The sequence below is a fragment of the Drosophila takahashii genome, chromosome 2L (genome assembly GCF_030179915.1).
Source record: "Drosophila takahashii strain IR98-3 E-12201 chromosome 2L, DtakHiC1v2, whole genome shotgun sequence".
In the NCBI taxonomy this organism is placed as follows: domain Eukaryota; kingdom Metazoa; phylum Arthropoda; class Insecta; order Diptera; family Drosophilidae; genus Drosophila; species Drosophila takahashii.
Window position 1 is genome coordinate 16,416,988 of NC_091678.1, and position 19,947 is coordinate 16,436,934.

At 42.0% G+C, this 19,947-nt stretch overlaps 6 protein-coding genes across 7 annotated transcripts; all 6 read left to right on the forward strand.

The window, feature by feature from the left end:
- The first annotated feature begins 1,110 nt into the window (after nucleotides 1-1,110).
- On the forward strand, nucleotides 1,111-2,224 carry LOC108068280 (uncharacterized). Its single transcript, XM_017157744.3, has one exon. It carries the CDS (start codon nucleotides 1,184-1,186, stop codon nucleotides 2,057-2,059), a length of 876 nt encoding a protein of 291 aa, XP_017013233.2. The 5' UTR covers nucleotides 1,111-1,183; the 3' UTR covers nucleotides 2,060-2,224.
- Nucleotides 2,225-2,378: 154 nt separating this feature from the next.
- On the forward strand, nucleotides 2,379-3,407 carry LOC108068283 (uncharacterized). Its single transcript, XM_017157748.3, has one exon. It carries the CDS (start codon nucleotides 2,440-2,442, stop codon nucleotides 3,214-3,216), a length of 777 nt encoding a protein of 258 aa, XP_017013237.2. The 5' UTR covers nucleotides 2,379-2,439; the 3' UTR covers nucleotides 3,217-3,407.
- A 184-nt stretch (nucleotides 3,408-3,591) lies between these two features.
- On the forward strand, nucleotides 3,592-4,490 carry LOC108068281 (uncharacterized). The gene has a single exon (XM_017157746.3). It carries the CDS (start codon nucleotides 3,669-3,671, stop codon nucleotides 4,428-4,430), a length of 762 nt encoding a protein of 253 aa, XP_017013235.1. The 5' UTR covers nucleotides 3,592-3,668; the 3' UTR covers nucleotides 4,431-4,490.
- A 710-nt stretch (nucleotides 4,491-5,200) lies between these two features.
- On the forward strand, nucleotides 5,201-6,091 carry LOC108068263 (uncharacterized). Of its 2 annotated transcripts, XM_017157725.3 has the most exons (2): nucleotides 5,201-5,357; nucleotides 5,442-6,091. In XM_017157725.3, exons 1-2 carry the CDS (start codon nucleotides 5,295-5,297, stop codon nucleotides 6,048-6,050), a joined length of 672 nt encoding a protein of 223 aa, XP_017013214.1. In that variant the 5' UTR covers nucleotides 5,201-5,294; the 3' UTR covers nucleotides 6,051-6,091. The 2 variants fall into 2 exon arrangements, with proteins under 2 accessions (XP_017013214.1, XP_070071380.1); XM_070215279.1 differs by having other exon boundaries at nucleotides 5,207-6,091.
- A 98-nt stretch (nucleotides 6,092-6,189) lies between these two features.
- LOC108068284 (uncharacterized) lies at nucleotides 6,190-7,053 on the forward strand. The gene has a single exon (XM_017157749.3). It carries the CDS (start codon nucleotides 6,272-6,274, stop codon nucleotides 6,998-7,000), a length of 729 nt encoding a protein of 242 aa, XP_017013238.1. The 5' UTR covers nucleotides 6,190-6,271; the 3' UTR covers nucleotides 7,001-7,053.
- A 2,142-nt stretch (nucleotides 7,054-9,195) lies between these two features.
- Nucleotides 9,196-9,683, forward strand: LOC123003210 (uncharacterized). The gene is made up of 2 exons (XM_070219716.1): nucleotides 9,196-9,524; nucleotides 9,634-9,683. Exons 1-2 carry the CDS (start codon nucleotides 9,228-9,230, stop codon nucleotides 9,670-9,672), a joined length of 336 nt encoding a protein of 111 aa, XP_070075817.1. The 5' UTR covers nucleotides 9,196-9,227; the 3' UTR covers nucleotides 9,673-9,683.
- Nucleotides 9,684-19,947: the final 10,264 nt, after the last annotated feature.

Genomic DNA, 19,947 nt, shown 5'->3' on the forward strand with positions numbered 1-19,947 from the left:
GAGTTTTTAAAAACCACTGAACTGCAAATATTTGAGGATAGTTTAACTGAAAGCCTTACATCTCAAATCAGAAACCTTTAAGTAGCAAAACCAAATATATTTCTGTGAATATATTTAGAACTTTTTTTTCAATAAATATAAATATTAAGTGACTTCGTAAAAAAATATTTCAATTCCTAAAATATGGAACGTTTTTTATTTTTTACCCAATCAATAATCCAATCACGAGGACCAGAAAAAGTTAACGATTTGATTGGCAACTCAAGGGTTACTCCCCTGAGTAGTAAGCGTATCTATTGCATTGAGTGCAGCTGTCAGATAACTGACATTCTCCCCGACCGTCCGCTCCTTTGGCATTTGCATGTCTTTAGCGGGGATCAAGGATAAGCGTAGCCAGCTGATTGAGATTGAGTCATTCCCGAACAATGCCGTCCAACCGTCAACCATCAACCATCAAGCATCAACCGTCTGTGAAAGTGATCGTGATCGAGGCCGCAGATGCGGCAGTAAACACATCTCGGGAACTCCTTTCTACTCCTTGTCTGCATCCTTTGCGTGTCACTCAAGCGATCAGCAAAATAACAACAAACAATGTGTGCAGGGGAAGTGCAGGGGGGAGCAAGCATCCTTTGTGGCTGTTTTGTTAGCTTTGATCGCAGCTACTTAGCATTTTCCACGACGGCTTTGTAGTCCCCGTGCATTTTCGCATGGCTCGCTGAGTTTTCCGCCCCGATCGAAAGGCATAATACGGTTAAGTTACGGAAAATGTAAAATATTTTTGCTTGCCATCGCATTTACTAAGATACCATAATTATCTCTCTCGGGAATCTTAATCTTGAGAAGAAAGCAATTCATCCTATAGTTTCAGTTTTTAGTTTAAGTCCCAAGTCAAAATTGGCAGAGTCGTTAAAGGAGAATTTTAAAAAAATAAAAAAAAACAATTTTTCCTTTTAAATGTATATCTATATATTTTCTATCCATTATAGCTTTAAAAAATAAATATGAAAATAAACTTATTAAAAAGTTTTTATTTTAAAATAAAAAGTGGTTGGAACTAAATAAATAATAGGTTATATTTTAATATAATTCATTTTGTTTTATCCAAGTTTCTATGGGTTAGAATGGGCCCTGTATATATTGTCAAAATTTTGCAGTTATTTACCTCCAAGTGCTCCCAAAGATAATGTTCGGTGGCAGCTTGAGAAACTACTGTCTACTCTTGCCTCCTGCCCTTCAGCTGCTCAACTTTCCTCCGCAGCAGCAGCCGGAGGAGGAGGTCCCTCGTCCACTGGTTCGCTTCGAGTATCCCTCGGGTCACCAGCTCCGCCTGGTACCCCGTCGATTGAGGGCCCGGCGAGCCGTTCCCGATGGCGATGCCTCCAGGCCCCAGGAATCCGGAAACGGACCCAATCTGGATGTGATTTTCATGAGGCGCTGCTACCTGATGGCTGGCCTATTTTCGACCACCACCGCCATAATGGCAATGATTCTGTCCAAGGCCATTCCTTTAGGTATCGATCTCGTAATGCCCGGCTTCATATGCGCCATGGTCTCCTTGCTGGTTCTTTTTTTGCTCAGCATCGGAACAAAGTGTCGTAAGTTCTACTGGTTCAGCTTTATTTTGGCCGGGTTGTTTGTCAGTTTGTCCGGCATGGGTGTAATCCTGGTTATCTGGCACCGGAATCTGGTGTACGTCTGCATTGCCCTCCTGGCGGCCTCCACTGTGATTCTGATCTTCTACTTCGCTGGAGCCTGGCTGCCCAAGGTCGTTCTCCCAGGCGAAGCTGCCATTTTGCTGCTGATCGTCGTCTTCGTAGTGGCCTCCCTCTTCGTGATGACCATGTTTATCTTCACGGACAAGCTGATCTACCAAGTGGTGTACTTCTTCCTATTGGCCATTATGCTGGTTCCCACATCCCTGTACAATGCTCAGGTGGTTCACGGCAGGCGATTCAAGTTACCCGTCTACGAATTCGTGATTTGCGCCGTCAACGTCTATCTGCACTTTCTGTTGTTCTTTACGGCCTTTTACTACATCATCTGGACGCCTATTTGGTGAGGATATCTGAGCCTGGGGAATCCTCTGATGGCTGGTTATTATCGGAGCTTCTAAAAAGGAAATATGGATTTAAGGTCCTTCCGGTTGAGATTCATTTAAAGCTTGTCGAGTATACTATCTCTGAAAAATTAAAGCTTAGTTTTGTAATTATTTGTGAAAAACAAATGAGTATTAGTATTTACAGATATTTATCACTAGGGAAATCAGTAAAATTAAAATTTTTAAAATTAAACTAGCCACTGCCAACTAATTATATTAAAATACATATAATTAGTTTCTTCTCATTGGTATTACAGATTTAAAACACCATTTAACAAGATGTGCCGAGCGGCAATTGTCAGTCTCTACACTCGATCTACGGGGATCTCTGCGGGATTGGGATGGACAACATCTACCACCAGGACAACGTCCGGGCGACGGTCGCTGATCTGGACCCGATGACCCAGTTCATCCGCAGCATCTACAACTTGGGCCTGATCGTCATCGGAGTGACGGTGGCTGCCTGGTTGCTGCTCCTGATGACCAACGTCCACCCGCACCACTACCTTCCGTTCCCCGCCTACGTCCTGGGCATCGTCATCTTCGTGGCGATGGTGGCCATGCACTGCTTTCCCCGGATATCCTTCTACTCGCCCAGCAAGTGGATCATGACGTGTCTGGTGGTGCTGTGCACCACCGTCGCCGGTTGCTGCATCATCGACGATCTGAGCATGCTGACCATTAGTTTGGTAATGATCGGCGTGGCTCTGATCATCCTGGTGCTCAACTTCTCGGGTGCCAAGTGCCCGCAGGAGTTTCTGCCCGGCGGCGTTTGCTCCACGCTGCTCATGATTGTCCTGCTGGTGGTCCTGATCGTCGTGGGAATCGCCCAGCTGTGCACCGGGAACGTGGAGCTCCTCGATGCCTTCGTCAGCATCCTCTTCGTGATGCTCATCATCGCGATACCCATTCAGGCGCAGTTCAACCACGGCCGTCTGGATGTCGTGGAGGTTGTGCCGAGGGAGCATCTCATGGTCTGCACCCTGACCTTGTACCTTCACTCTATGATGTTCTTCTGCTGCGTTTGCTACTTCATCCTGGTGGATGAGAGGAAGGCCTCCACGGCAACAACGGTGGATCCAAGAGAAGGGATGACCCTTGAGAATGACTTTGATTGAGAAATCCTGGTGTCTTCGTTTTGAAGATCCTGCCATAGATCTAAGGTCTTCAGACCCTAAAGTCCGGGATTGATTAATGGACACTCCGTCCAATCAGCCTGTAATCTTTGGCCTTGATTTGGTCAATAGGAGAGTGCAAATATATTTCTAATAACTCTGTAACAAGGTAATAAAAATAAAGCTGAGGCTTTTAAAAATCAAATATTAAAGAAGATGTGTTTAACCTGGAAATATGGAAAAGTTTTTAAACTTTAGATAAATAGTAATACGATAGTTTTTAAAGCACAACGATTTTAAGCATTTCAAGTTGAAATTTTCAACACACTTTACCTATCAATCTGTTCCCTACTGACTCATGCGGATTGGAAATGTAATTTGTTTGTACGTACTTAGGCAGCCACGCTCCTTGTGTCAAAATTCCAGTAAGTCGATTCGAAATCCTTGGTCAACACATGAATAATCAGAATGCGCGCTGGGCGCCGTACGGCCTGGGAAGAAGAGGAGGAGATGGCCAGCCGGATGATGATGGGCCGCAGATTGTGGTCATTAATGAACGGGAGCTGCGGGCGTTTATTTATCGGGTGTACCTGGGCACCGTTGGGCTGTGTATCCTCTCGGCGATTCCGTGGATCGTCCTGTCGGCGCTCGCGGTGAACGTGTACCTGGCCATCCCGGTGCCGCCGTTCGTGTGGCTGATACTGTCCCTGATCATCCTCACGGTGCTCAGCTGCGTCCGACAGACGCCCGCCCTGACCCTGTTCTGCTGGGGCATGGTCTTGGGCTCCCTGTTCTTCGTCACTCTGTACGGAGCGTACTATATGTTCCTGGTGAACGTGTGGGTCCTCCTGGTCGCCATGGTCCTGGCCGGCACCCTGCTGGCCCTCCTGCACTTGTACGGAGCCAGAAGTCCGGAAGTCCTGCTGCCCAACCTCATCTGCACTTGCTGCATTTTCCTGCTAGCCACCATTACCATGATTGTGCTGCTCATCCTCTTCTTGGTCATCCACGATCTGCGCTACATGCTGGGCTTTGCCATTGTGTTCGTCATCCTGATCATCTTCATGGCCCCCTTCCAGGCCCGCTATATCTGCGGAAGGCTGCAGCAGGTGCCCTACGGGGAGACGGCCAGCTCCGCCAACGGGATTTACCTGCACTTCGTCTTCCTGCTCTGCTGCATGCTCATCTTTGTCGTGTACTACAAGTCCGTGAATTAAATGTGAGGAACAAGTGAATTTTCGGGAGTACTATAATAAAGAATAAATGTATTAAATGTCCGTGGAATTTTTGGAATTTGGTTGGATGATGAAATGTTAAAGAAGAAAGAAGTTAAAGTATTTAAAATTTTTAATTATAAAAAAAAGGTAATAATTTTATTTTTTTAAATATTTAAATAAAGTAAATTTCATAAATCTTCTACAAAGTTTATAAAAATCAAAAATATCAAGCTTAATGTTTTGTATCTACTAGAGCCCTGCATGAATCATTCAATTTTTGTTTTATCATAGTACGCCATGAAATTTCTGATTTGTTTAATTCAATTCTATGTGAAATAAATTGAATGTTGTTCTAATTCATTTCGAATTGAATGAATCGAATGAATTATTTTATGAATTTTTAGATTTTTTCAGTTTTTTTTTGTGTTTTCTTTTGAGAACAAAAAGTGGAAAATTTTTAACAAATCAATGTTAACTGCATAGTAAATAAAATTCAGCCAGATTTAATCACAAAATAATCGCCCTTTCTTCCTCAAAATAAATTGTCGTTTGAATTATTTCGGAATTCATGCCATTCATTCATTCAATTCTATTAAAGTCAAAATTCAAATTCATTCAATTCTATTAAACACAAAATTCCAATTAATTCATTCATATAACAGAAAAAAATTCAAAATAATTCATTGAATCCATTCATGCAGGGCTCTAGTATCTACCAATTGTGTTAAAATAATTACAAAAACCAGTAGGTATGCTTTCCAAAAAATAGTACCAAATAACTTTTCATTCGGTCCCAGCAAACACCTTTAAAGACTTTAGAATCTGAGCAAAATGTAAAAATTGCTTTCGGTTAAACTTAGATCGATGCCTTGTTGTTCACGATGGCGACGGAATACGGAAGGCGCATTAATTGCGAATGAGCTGAAGGTATTTGCACGAACCGTCTATATAAAGGCAACAGTCCTATGTTCCGTATCGGCCTTTCTGTTGATGATCGTCTCGTCCTTTAAGCTCAGCGTAGTCAGTGTACTTCCGGTTCCGCCCTACGTTTGGCTGCTCTGCGCCCTCTGCATCCTGATAATCTTCCCCTGCCTGCCGATCAGGCGCCTCCGTAAACTGATCGTTTGGTCATTGGTCATCTTGATTGTGTGGTTCGTAACTCTGACTGGAGCGTGCTATGTGGGGCTCTACGACGTCACCGAATTGGTGGTCTACATGGCGGTAATGATCGTATTGATGATCTCACTGCTGATCTGCGGAGCCAATTGCCGGAAGCCGTGTCTTCCAAACGTCCTTTTCAGTGGAGTGATTGTGGCCCTCTGTTTGGCGGCCCTTTTTCCGCTGGGCATCCTGTCGCTGCTCTCCCACCGCTACTACTTCGTCGGCTTCTCCGGAGCCCTGTTCATCCTAGGTCTCACCATAGTGCCCCTGCAAGCCCAGTTCATCCACGGGCGCCTGCGGTACGTGCCACTGGGTCTCGAACCGATCTGCTCCCTGGGAATCTTCATTGACGCATGGATCTTGGTGTTCTGCTTGTGCGTCTTCGGTTGTACAATTGAAATAGAAATTATTGGCGGAACTCCAGAGCATTTAGGCGCCTTGTCTACCATTCCTAAGTAAACGTGGAAGCTCATTTAATAAATTTTAATATTTTAATAAAATATATATGTGATAAATAAATTCTTAATATTTGAATTGGATTTTTGTATAAGTTGATTTCTTTTTCGATTGGTTGGACTTTGATAAATTGCGAGAGTGTTTCAAAATACCTCAGTAGGAATTTCATGTGCTGTTTAATTTAAAAAATTAAGAAATTTGGGAATTCTATGTTGTTTTGACCCATGCCTCGATATCGTAGAACAAAATTTCGAACAAATGAACCGGAGGTCTACGGCGAACCGCCGGTCCAGAGAATCAGCCATGCAGCTCGGATCTACGGGCTGAGTGTCATCCTGGCCGGGATCGCCCTGACGCAGTGGGTCATAATTAGTTTGACTGATCTAATGATACACGACAGAGCCGAGGAGCGCTACGGCTGGTGGCTTATGTGCACCTTCTTCGGGGTGGCCACCTTGAGCTGGACCAACGTCGGCCGCAAGGTGCCCTACAACTACATCCTCATCGCCGCCATCGTGGAGAGCTCCACCATCTATATAGCCATGGAGCAGAAGCACAGCGCCAATAGGCTGGTAAACTTTTACGCAGGCGTCGTGGTGGTCGCCTTGATGCTGGCCTCCATTTTCTGGGGCGCCTACTTTCCCATGTTCATTGTGCCGGGCGATCTGGTGCTGAGCATTTTGGTGGCGATATCCAACATAATGATGATTATATTCTTTATCAATGCCCTTTTCATCGACTACCAGGGGATATACGATGCAGTGCGGAACATATTCGCCGTGGTGGCCATCTGCATGGTTATGTACACGGCCACCATTATCCACGATCGCCAGTTCGATGTGCCCAAGAACGAGTATCTGTTCCTCAGTGTCCTGCAGTTTTTCTCCTACATGATCCTGCACGAACGCATCCTGGCCCTCGCCTATCACAGTACTCGTACAATCTCTTGTTAGATTCTTTGACAAATATGACAAAATAAATTGAAAGATCTCCACTTGAACAGATAATTTAGGTATTTTTTCCATGTACGATGCGTTATTGTTCATGTGGTTATTGTATTGTTCTGGCGGAAATTTTCGGCTCATTGTTTTGGGACTTCGGCCAGAGTTCCGTGGCATGCGCCAGATCCAGACAATGGGGAATTGTCTTGCAGTGAAATTAATAAATAAACCGCTAAATTGGCAGTGCAACGTGTTTCAATTTTGTCGACACATGTGATTCAGCAAGCTTTATAAAGTAGGTAAACAGCAAAACAGAGGAACTCAAAACCGGATTAATAATTGCAATAAAATTTCGTAATAATTCTGTCTCAATAGATTTATATTATTTGCTCGGAGCAAACTGTGTAAATATAAGCCCAACCGAAACAGCTTCCTGTGTATCGAAATTTAATTATTCCGGCATTGAGAAGAGCTCACTCCCCGGGAATTTCGTTTGTCCGAGATCATAACCATCCCCGGGCAGCTTTAATAAGGAACTCGCGCATCGATTTGAACTGGATTAGGGCGAGGAGGAAAGTAACTCTTATAGGAAATTTACATAAAGTATGCTCTACTCCACTTCTTCTATTTGATAAGCTGCCGTAACCGAAGAAGTGCCACCGGGAACAGGATTAATAGAGCAGGGTACTGGACTGTCCAAGACCAAACAAAGCGGCAGCTGGGCGAGACAAAAGATCGCGAGTCCCTCAACAATGCAATATCCACTTAAGGTCCAAGCGAGGCGAGAGGAAACTCGTTATGAGTCACACAAATCTCAGACTACGCGGCGAGGGTCTCCGATCTGCCGGTCTTATCCTTTCGTATCTCTCCAAAAATATAGCAGTAGCATTGGCGATAGCAACCCTTTATTCGAAGGCGTCGCGGTCAGTCGCGAAAACAATCAGCGGCCATAAATGTTGATTATCAGGATGATAGTGTGCATAGCGATGGTGATGATGATGGTGATGATCAACGACTGCCACCACCATTAGCACTGAGAGAAATAATGAATTTATTCAGAATTAAGAAGGTTATAGTGTTAAGTTATAGTGTGGAATCATATTTAGATATTATGTAAAATATTTCTATATTTTGGGGACAGTTAAATACAAATTTATTCTTCAAAATTATTTTTTTTAATAATATAGTCTTGAAAGCTCAACTTAAAGTCTAACGAATAATTAAAATATAAAATCCATTTTAAAAAATTACATTTATTTTCATTGTCTTTAATAATTTAATTATAACTATTTTGTTAATTTCAAAGCTGGGAAATACTTTCATCCAAGTGTAAGGACTTTATCACTCGCAGCAGCTTTCGATCCCAGCATCTGGACCCGATCTGTGCCGAACTGACCTGAGCTAGTTACCTTTCGGAAAATCTTACACGAAAATCGTGGGAAAATTCCCAAAAGCGCATATCGAATGCAATTAAACGTTCGCGACGTGTCGCGGTGGTTACTTTGCCACCCGATCCGAAACCCAATCTCGATAGCCGGGGGTTGTTAATGCGCGCGGAAAACTTGCGCGTTTTTCCTAACTCTCATTTTCACCCTCAAAAAGTAAGAGTGGAAAATGGGGGAAAAAAGGAATAATTCCGCTTGTTGCGTGGTCAGCTCGTGATTTACCTTTCCGGTGACAAAAACGCGGAAGCATTGTAAATCGAGCCGGGGGAAGGGGCCTCGACTTTTCCGCCCAACTTCAGCTAACGACTTTGGTAGGCGGTTGTGTGTGCCTTAACGTGGGAAACCCGGACTTCAATGTCAACTGGTAGCTGGCTATCGAAGGCTTTCGCATAATTAAATGCAACGAAATGTGGCAGCAGCAGTTTGATTTCTCCCCAGATAACTGAGTTTAGGGTGGTGGAATTCGACATAATCATTTACACTGGGTCGTGGTCCTAATGGCCAGCGCAAACTAGTCCGAGTGGTTTTCGGGCGCTTTAAACAAATTTCCGGGGAAAGAAATTAATGATAAAAACTTGATTATAAAATAATTCCTATAATTTGGGTCTATAACACCGTGCGAAGGTAATTTTTGAAAAAATTGTAAACGAATCATTAATACGAATATCCTTCAAGTAAAATTTTATAAAAACGAACCTCTTTTAACCATCGGGATTTTGTTTTCACTTCGTCTGACAGCATAGATAAAACTTTCGAACTTATTCTGCTGAATATTAAAATCAATTTTAAGCAATATGCACGATCGGCCCTTGTTCTACTATTCGGCAATAGGATGTGCTGCGATGGGTGGTCCCGGTGATACCCAGCAAAACGAACAGAATAATATGATAATTATTAATGATCCCAGGGTACTAAAATCGTTTGTACGGCTAGTATATATATTCACCATAATATTCTGCCTGTGTTCGGTGGTTCCATGGCTGACAATTTCCGCCACTGGACTCATCGTGGACCAATCCATTCCTGTGCCATCTTTCGTCTGGCTCATCCTGGCCTTCATCTGCCTGATAACTCTGAGTTGCTGTGGCCAGGTGCGTTTTCAAAACCCCTGCAATCTAATTCTGGCAGTGTTTACGGTGTTGTTAATAACTCTCTGCGGATCCTACTACATGTTTATGATTAATATATGGATCCTTCTAGTTGCTCTGCTGGCCAGTGGATCATTTGTGGTACTACTGAATCTTTGCGGGGCCAAATGTCCTTTGAAAATGCTGCCCAATGATTTCTGGGCCAGCGTTGTTATGGCTTCTTGTGTGATACTACTTTTTGCATTGGGAGTATCTATGTTCTTTGTAAGAAGCTCCATTATTTGCTTAATGATAGGCTTCGTACTAATTATTCTGGTGGTGACCATGGGCCCTTATCAGTCGCAATACATCCATGGACGTCGGAATTTTATACCCCTTGGTGATGCACCGGTATGCGCCCTGGGAATCTATTCCTCCTTCATCATTGTCCTTATTTGCTTTAGCGCTTTTTATTATTTTTATGTAGAGACATTTTGAAAATAGAAGTAAATAAAAATATAAGAACTAGAATTTAATAAAAGTTTCTTATTTATTTAAAGAGTTTTTATTGAGGTCAGTAGTTATTAAATTAAATAAATACCGTTTGCAAATTTCTTGGTTGAAAAGAAGAACTCTAAACTTACATTTCACTTGGTTAACCTTGCTTAAATAGTGTTCAAATTATTTGAAGTCATTTTTCAAGCTAAAGTAAAGTCAAATTAAAAAACTTGGTTTTGAGTTTTCCTCTTCGCTCCAATGCAACCATCTTGACAGCTCTTAATTCTTAATAATAAATGTGGAGGGGAAATACCAGAACCAATGGCCATTAGCTCGGCGTCATCGGCATATCTTCGTTGCGTTGCGTTCCGTGGCTTAATGCGAAATAATTACAACTTGTTCGCACATCATTCAGCACAGGCTAAAAAAAATTATCTGTCAGCTCGACGTCCCCTTCATTTGTTTGCCCAATGACGAATGTGACCCTCCAATGACGAACGATGGTGGTGATGATGATGATGATGATGATGAAAACTTCAAAACGACACTTGCCTTGTTTGCTTTTTGCGTATTTTTTTTTAGCAAAAAACTCTTGTGGGCGCGTCGGTAAAATTTCAAAGTCGGCATCATTAACACCAATGCGCCATTTTGGTATTTCGATGTCGATGAGTTGTTGAGTGTTGATGGTGATTGATGTAACTTTTGAGCCAGCCAGCACAGCACCACTTGGAACCCGATCTCGAGTGAGTGTACCAAATTGGTAGCTTGCTGGCAGCCTTCTCCCATTCCAAACCCTCTCCTCAGCCCTCCTCCCGAAAACCCTAGGGCTGTATACTACATATATTTGTTGTTTTAGTCCGTAGTCCCAGGGCCGCGTTCCCCCGGCCTATGCTAATTTGTTATTTTAAGCATGTTTGTTTGCCCACAGCCCTCCAGTTCACCAGTCCTCCGGTCCTCCAATCCTCCGGCTCTGCAGTTCCGGGCCAAAATATTGACAAATGCGACGGGCAGAAGGGAGCGGAAGTGGTTGTGTCTGCACCTGAGGCGAAATATACTCTGCAACAAATAACAAACAAGTAAACCAATTAAAGCAAAAGATACAATTTGAATGCGTAATGAACGTGGATAGAGCTCCGTGTTTCAAAATAAATTTTAAAAGAATTTTATTGATTTTTTCGATTTAAAAAAGTAGAAGGGAAAGGGTGAATGAAAATCCTAAGAAAGTTAATTAGAAAAGAGTTGGGATAAAAAGGGAATTTAAAAAGCTAAAACTGAACACTATTATAATCGTAAAAATTCTTGTTTTAAAAGAACCAAGAAAGGCTAGGAGGTTTAAAAACAATTGCAATTATATTAACTCTGAATAATGCAAATTAATTGAAAAATAATTTAGACAATTCAGGAAAGAGATAAAAAGGGAAACTCAATACCCGAAGAAGGGTAAAGGCTACCATCCCGGAAAAATTGCCGGAAGTCTTCCTACTTTAACTACTTGAAGATACTTTTGAACCGTGTAAACTTTTAACCAGATCCTCAATAGCCTCATTAACCCACTTCTGAAGTCTGGGACTTTGACAAGCCTAATCTGGTTATAGGCAGACCCGGGTGGTCCGACTCCGGTATGAAACTCACCCAAAACGGCGCCCAAGGAAGGATAACAAGTTCTAACCCCAAATAAACTATAACTCAGCGCACTAATTACGCCGAAGACAAAGGTGGTTGGGCCTGACCGAATGGCAATTGCACATTGACTTCAACGCTCTTATAGTCGGGATGGCCAAGAACCAGATCTCGGAATATTCAATTACCGCAAATTTGTCGGCAGAGCATAAATGCAATAATTAAGAATCAAGTTGCCAGCGAAGTGGACTAGACCAGATCAGACAGTCGTAAGCCGACCCTCGGAGGTACGTATTCCTACCTTCCTTTGGGGTGAACTGATACATTCGCAACCCAACTTCCGTTGGAAGTCATGTAACTTATTTCTTGTTACGCTTGAGAAATTTCCACAGTTGACATTGAGACCGGCAAGAGTAACTGAAAACTCAAAAACTAACCCAAATAGGTTTCGGAAGCTGCGGTCGACCGAACCGAACGAACCGAGCGAACCTCAGACCCCGAAAGAGGGTAGCTCCTTGGGTTTTGTTTTAGTGGTAGACGCATTTAAATGTCTTTCCAATTTGTTCGTTCCGTGGCTCTGTCCCCTGTCCCCTGTCCCATATCCCATATCCTTATCACGGCCTGGAGTGGCACTCGTGAGAGAATTCCCAGCACCGCAGAACTCGAATCGCTCGACTGACTGCAGTGCAAACCCAAACCCAAACCAAAACCCCCTGATTTCCTCTTGGCGGCGAATTCGAATGTGACACCACCTCAGCGGGCATTCGGTCCCGAGGACTTTAATTATGGGTGACAATGGACGGCGGAATTGATTTTCGATATTTGATCATTCGCTGCGGTTAGTTAACGCTCTTTAGCGATGAAAGCGCGACAACCGCAGGCTGCCAAATGGGGTGGCAGGGGACTCAGATATCGCAGATGGAATTACGGCAAATGAGGCGAGTGCAGCACTTGAGGTGCACTCGGATCTCATTTGCAAGGCACTTTTTTTTAGAGAGCAGTCAGGGATAGTTTGGTCGATTTATAATGGTATAATGGTATGATGAGCTGGGGGAACTTGGTTGATAAAAGATTTAAAATTTAAATGATATCGTTTATTTATAAAAATCATAATATGAATACACTGCTATTAAATGAAATGTGAGGAAAATTTTAAAATTAACATTAATTAATACAAAGTTTTCAATATTGTAAAATTAGCATTATTTTGTAAAAATCATAAAAGTAAATTGAGGACCTGATCTTAATGTTATTTGGATTATATTGTCTAATATAATGAAGAGTAATTTTTTTATTTAGTTACAATTTAGAGAAATTTTACATTAGCAATAAAAAGATTCCCCGAAACACGTAAAACTAGTCCTAAAACTTACTGTTTATCTAGCACTGTCCTAGAATGTAATCTGCATTTAGCGACGGATAATCCAACATCCTCCAAATTCATTCCACTTGGACAGAGACCATTTTCAAGCAGCTTAGTGCAATTCGTGGAAAATGCTGTAGACGCCATTCTGTCTGAGAACTTCCACTTGGCCAAATGCCCGAATCAGGTAACTGGGCAATTTTCCGTATGCCCCCCGCAGGAGCGACCTCTACCTGTTTTTACTGAGCCCGTGAAACGCCTAAAACTAATTGAGACCGCCCTCATTGAATAATTTCAGAAGATTTTTCTTTCGTCTCCTTTTTTGTTTGTAAGCCATAGCCGAGATTCTCCGTAGACAGAAAGGGGCCAAAGGCGAAGGGGAGTGCAAGCTGCAGAGGGACACTGAGACCTGTGGGTAATGATGATGTATGGGTAATTTGAATGATTAATGGGCTGCGCTTTATGCCAGTGTTCCGGTCACAGTTGAAGGTTTGCCCGGGTCTGTCCGGCACTCGGCAAAAGGATATCGTGGGCATAGATGTGAAATTTAATTAAAATATTTTCATGGTAGCCCAAAAGAATGGAAAAAGGTGTGCAGAGGCAGTTACGAAGGCGGGCGAAAGGTGCACAAGGGGTCAGTGATTTGACTCGAAGCAGGGGCAATAATTTTGAGCAAAGAAGTCTTGCAATAATTATAGAGCAACATACAACCTACAGACCCCTATGAAAAAATATTAAAATTTTGTAAACATTATTTAAAAATAATTTTAAAATTTGTACTACCCAAAGTTAAACAAATTGGGTAGTTCATACTTCAATATCTCGCAATTTAAATCTCCGCCTCTGAAATTATGCCTCCCAAGTGGGCTGTGTATTCTCGCTGTCCTGGCCGCATAATCATTACGAACTATCTGACCACAAGCCAGACCCAATAAGGCGGCATATCCTTTCGGGCTTGGGCCTGTGGCCATAATCAGCACACAATCAGGACCCACGGACGACTGGGCGGATGGTAAAAATTAACTTTTTTAATGAATTACGTAAGGGGTAGGAAATGGGAGCAGTCTGTGGCAGCCCAGTAGACAGTTGCAACGCAACGTAACGTGACGCCAAACGCATTATGTCATATCGCTGATTGAACCAGCGAACCGAACCAAACCGACCCGAACTGAACTGAACTGAACTGGCGAAATGTTATGGGCCAAGAACAAAAGACCTGGCCGGAGAGTGGCCATCCCAGTGGCCATTAAAATTGTATATTTTAATTTGATTTTCCTCTTGCCATTTCATTGGCAATAATAATCATGTAAAGCGACCTCAAACCGCGCCAACCCTTGACTTTCCCCCACTTACCGTCTCCATCTCCATCCGAGTGCTAAGCGGATGAGGCCGGGCCAGTTGAAATTGGCACCGAGCAGCTTATAAGGCTATTATATCTATATCTATCGGGCCTAAGCCGTAATGGCAGTACCCCCATCCCCCATTCCGAACCCCTTTTCTTTGGAAGAGCATTTGAAAAGACAAATCCCCGCGTTAGGCTTTTGATGCATCAGCAACTGCTGCAACGCCTGCAACTCCCGGTTCCTTTTTTTTTTGTATCTCGAGAGCGTCTTTGTATCTGGATATCTGTATCTTCAGCGCGGCTCCTTCCCAACGGACATGTGCGGATTTATTCTTTCCTCTATTTTCGCGCAATGAATACGCGGCTTATTCGATTATTGTATGTAGAAGTCTGCTTTCATTTCCTTTTCAGCGGCCGTGATTGAACGCGAGTTATCTTCCACGACTTAGGCGTTGTCTCTCCCAATCCCAATCGAGTTGGCACAAAAGGAGGTCACACACAAGGACTCGATGCGACTGTCAGCGGATTATCCTCATTCCCCCCGGCACCCTGATACCCTGATGCCCGGATCCCCCGCCTCCCTGCAAATGTGTGAAGATAATTGTCAAGGTTCACGGCTGCCTGACTCGCTGATAGCTAAACCTTTCATCACATTTTTCATTTCATATTTCATATTGCTTTTTTAATTAAACCATTTTTTGCGGCTTCTTCGAGTGGCTTATGGAAGCCATTTTACTTGGCCTGGGGGCGAACAAAATTATAGATATTGTCCTGAAAAGGTAGTTGGATGTAATTGCAATAGACGCCTAAATAATGTCAAGTTCAACTAGGAGAATTATATTTTCTACTAAGCATTACCCCTTAGATAAGCACAAAATTGGAAAACGATACATCTGCATTCTTGGGCAAGCTGAACAAATATTATTTTAGTTGAACCCAAGCCTTTTTATTTGCCAAAAGACAATATTCTTGTATTTATGCTTGCTATTACTTTAACAAATACTCTTGAAATAGCAATGTACTTTGAATTGTCAAACAGATCTTAAAGCACGTGATATTATGCTGATATTTGATGAAATCTATTCATTATTAGAATGGTAGGAGTTTTAATAAATTTAGGCTTAAATCAAAGCCCCTTCTTTATAAGCAACAGCAGATGGAAAACTGGTTTTGTACAAAAAGTTAAATATAATATTATTTTTATGTTTTAATAAATTGCTAAATGCTACTTTGATTCAAAAATCAAGGAGTTTTGAGATCATCATATCAAATTAGTAAAAAATTAATTTAAATCTTACAATCTTTAAAAAAGTCGATAACAATTCTTCTGCAAAATATCTTTAAAAATGTTTATCTCAAGTTTAAAAAGTATTTGTGTTGGTGCATATATAAGGACTTTTCATGATTCATGTTTACTAAAAGCAATGCTAGTTCCATTTGCGGAATTCTCGCCACCAGTTTTTCCGTCGCCAACAAAAATGGCACCCAAGTGGACAAAATGGCGACTGCCATCGGTGCGGTGACCCCAACGCTGTTGGGCATGTGTGTTTGTGCTAATTTTTTTCTGCCCTGGGCAAACAATATTTTGAGCGTTAAAACCGACAAACAAATAAACAAAGTCACTGGCAGCAGCGACGGCCCGGCAGCAACAACCAATGTGTGTTGTAATAAATTATGTTTGCTCAAAATTTATGCCCATATACGTATGTTTTGAGCATATATGTATGCAGCTCGGTCCTTTTGTGAGAGAATGTGTGTGCTCCGGTCCAATATTAATACCTTCATAATTAATGAGCGTCCGCTGCGGCCTCGTGCACAAAATGCATATGCCAAAGCCACCGCCCCGAAAGCCACCCACCCACCGCCTTTCCCCTCCCCCCGGACACGAATTCGTATTTGTTTATGCATTTTGTGGCTGACAGCATCTGTCATTTGCCATTCGCCATTGGGGGACGACGTGTTCGGGCTCGGTTCTGGTAATGTCAACCGACCACCGACCCGACGGTTTAAGTCAATATCAATCCCCGCCAGTCGGCCACCAACTGCTCATCCCCTCGTTCCCGGAGTGGAAGTGTCTGTGAGTAATTGCGAAAAGTCCACAGAAATAAATGAAAACAAATTACGGGATGGCCAAATATTATGGTGGGTCAAATGCATCTGAAAGTGGTTGATATCGGAATTGTCTAGTTGCGAACCTTTAATTGTTTTGCAAATATTTCATAATTTACAGGGGTTAGTGTAACCGATTACTAACGTGCAAAACCAAAAATAAATGAATCCAAATTATGCAAACAACTTTAGATATATTTTAGAACAATTTATTTTACAATAGCTTAGTTAAATAAGTAGATATTTTATATTTATTTAATTTACTGGTTAGATTACATTTTTGTAAAAATTATAAATATTAAAATTATTAAATTATTTTTAATAAAATGTAATATAACTTGTCCCCTCCTAAAATATATAAAATAAACATTTTGGGAAAATCTTAGGCATGGAAATGCAAAAAAAGTCAAATATTCGCACAGGACAAAGTAGAAATTTCCCACACCAGGTGAGTCCCGGGATTCCAGGACACACAGCACGATCACCGACCCCACCACCCAGCGGGGTGAGCATTTTCTAACGAAAGCAACCGAGGGATCGTAAAATCTTTCACACCTCCGGCGCCGCTGGGAGTCCCAGGACGAAGGCGACAAAAGTCGACTGATTAATCGGAATATATCGATCAGGCCCGAGGCGATGCAGCAGACAGCCTGGCGTTAATGTTCCGCTCTCCCAGGCCTTTGAGCCTTCAGGTCCTCGGGCTGCCTGCTGCTTCTGCCCCGAAAACCGAAATCCTGCACCTGTGCGCGTCCTGCGACGATTCAGGTGTGCACATTAGTCACAGACACAAACACAAACTCGGAATATAAGTGCACATAGACTGAGGGACGGGGGAGAAAAAGATAAAGCCAGGCAAGGACAACGCTGAGGACGAGGACATTAACGAGCCAGGCAGTTAGTTGCTTTTGCCATCGATGATGCAGCACTTTCCATGGTAATTTCAGGGGGGAATACGCTCCTCGGATCCACTGGTTCCGGGACCTCCCCATCCTCCCAATCTCCCATCCCATCCACTCCCCGTGCATATGACAAATGTTTTTCACTGCCAGAAATTTTCACAGTCATGGTCATTTAAAGCGGGTCCTTCATAATGCCTCTTCGGGCCCTGCCAACGAATTCTGCCAAATCATTTGGCCAAAATAAATTAAATATGATTTTGGTTTGTCAGCCGGACGAAAGCTGATTTATATATATAATCAGTTTGGCTGATTATCAGCCAAACTGTCGTAAATTGGTCAGGACGGGCTGAGGCCACTCCCACATGTTGCTTAAATATTTTATATACGAAATAAAATAAAAGCCATTATCGGATTTGGGTAAAATTTTTTACTTCAAATGTTAGTTGTCCCAATTAAATTTGAATTTAACACAAAAATATTTTGTTCCAAAAATTCGTAAAATATCTAAAATATTTCTTAAACAAACAACTGAATGAACTTAAGTCTTCTACCTTCTCAAAAAAGACATTCTCAATAATATCCAATTTCATTTCTCATTTGGCAAGACAATAAAGCTTAAGTTATGATGAATTAATTGCAACTGAAATCAGTGAAGTATTAAATTCAATTACAATTTCTACCTACACTTCATTAAGGCGAGATTAAAAAATACACAAAAGCAAGAAATGCAAAATTAATACAGCTTAATAACCATGAACAATAACGGCTGCAGGGGCATTAGTGGTTTTGTGAGGGAGTTTTCGTGTTTGCTGAGTGCACGAAATTTACGATCAATTTTTAATATATTTTATGTGAATTTTTAATTTGTCGCGTTTGCCCGAGAACCTCACACCACCGAATTAGGATTATGCATAAACGGTTTGCTTTATTTTCCATTTGCTTTCGGCCACGCTCGTTGTGTGCGTACATTATTAATATTTCAATATTGCTGAGTGGGGCTCCCAGCGAGACTGCCTTAATTTAATATTTATTTATATGGCTCCACGAATGTATAATAAGCAGCACCCAGTAACTAATTAATATTAAAACAAGCGAAGCGGCGTCAAAGCTGCCAGTGATCAAAATTCTAAATACAGCAGCAACAAGCTAAAAAAAACACAAATATTTAAATTGCAACAACAGTTCATAAACATTCAATAAACCCTCTGACTTTTTTGGGGGAACAAACCCCGTATAATCCCATCCTGTTCCACTGCCCTCAGTTGAGTGGTCTGTTCGGTTTTAGTTCTGGATCTTAACTCGTTATCGGAGAGCATCGTCTCATGTCTGGCCTTTGACTTTTTTAGTTTCTTCTTCTGCGGAGATTTTTTTGTTTCTGTCTGCGGCGCGTTGACTAATTTTAATAAAATAACAATCGATTTTAAAACCGAAGAAAAAGGTGTGAAGTATTAATAAGATGTCAACGAGAAAATGTTAATTTCGTAAATAAGTCGAATTTTGTATCATCTTCTTTAAGTCGAGGCAGGTTGTTTTGTCTTGTTTTGGACTTTTTGGAGCTCTTCACCGGAGCATTGTGTTTATGCAGAAGCTATCATAAGTTAGACTTAAAAGCCCTTTAAAAATAGCTTACATTAGAAGGCCAAATAGCTCTCTGAATGAATGAAGTCGGTTTGAACGAGTTTGATTTAGGATAAATATTTGATATACTTTTTTAAATTTGATTTGGATTTTAAAATATGTACATTTTTAGGATATAGGAATTTTGGAATCATTTTCACTGACCCATTTATATTTGTCATGTGTGTATTTTTCCCATTTACAGTTTTGGTTCTCCGCTTGGTATCACATTACAAATGGATCGACAAGACGTTTCAATTCCTCATAACTACGGTCCCGAAAATTAACATAACTCACTGTTTCGGTCCTGAAGCCTGCCACTAGCCATGAAATATCATTCGACGGAGTTATTTCTCTGTTCTGCCGAACGTCGAACGTCGAACGCCGAGTAACCGCATTTCTCATTTGGTGTTGGATTTGGTTTTTCATTTTCTCTTGTGAACACCCTTCTGGACCATCATCGACTTTAACTTGCACTCGATGTCTCACCTTTCGAATGATTTATTAAAGTGTCATTAGTGCACGAATGTTTGAGAAATGAAACGAAACCGAACCGCACAACCGACCTGACTATTGAGTAGCTGCCGGAGTGGGGGAACCGATGGGCTCGGGATCTGGGGGTCTTGAGTGCGGTAATGAAGTTACCAAAGTCCCCATCCCCATCGACGGGGCCTCATCATCGATCGTGTAATGGCTGCGTTAAGTAGTTGATGTCTGAGGTGGTTGCCTCTTGTAAATTTAAATGAAGCGAGCATCCATCTCAAACGCAACTCAGATTCCGATTCCAGCCCGATCTCAATCACACTGTAGCCCCATTACCGTTAGCCATGATGTGCAGATGCCATGATCTCTTGCCTTTGACCCATCGTCGCAGTCTGACAGCCCCGTTGATTTATTCACGCCCATAAACCCGGCTTCGTTTTCGATTCGAGGCGAGAAAATTAAGTTGTTGTCGGCTATCGAACGGCCGAGTGCCGCTCCGATCTGATAAGCCCGATA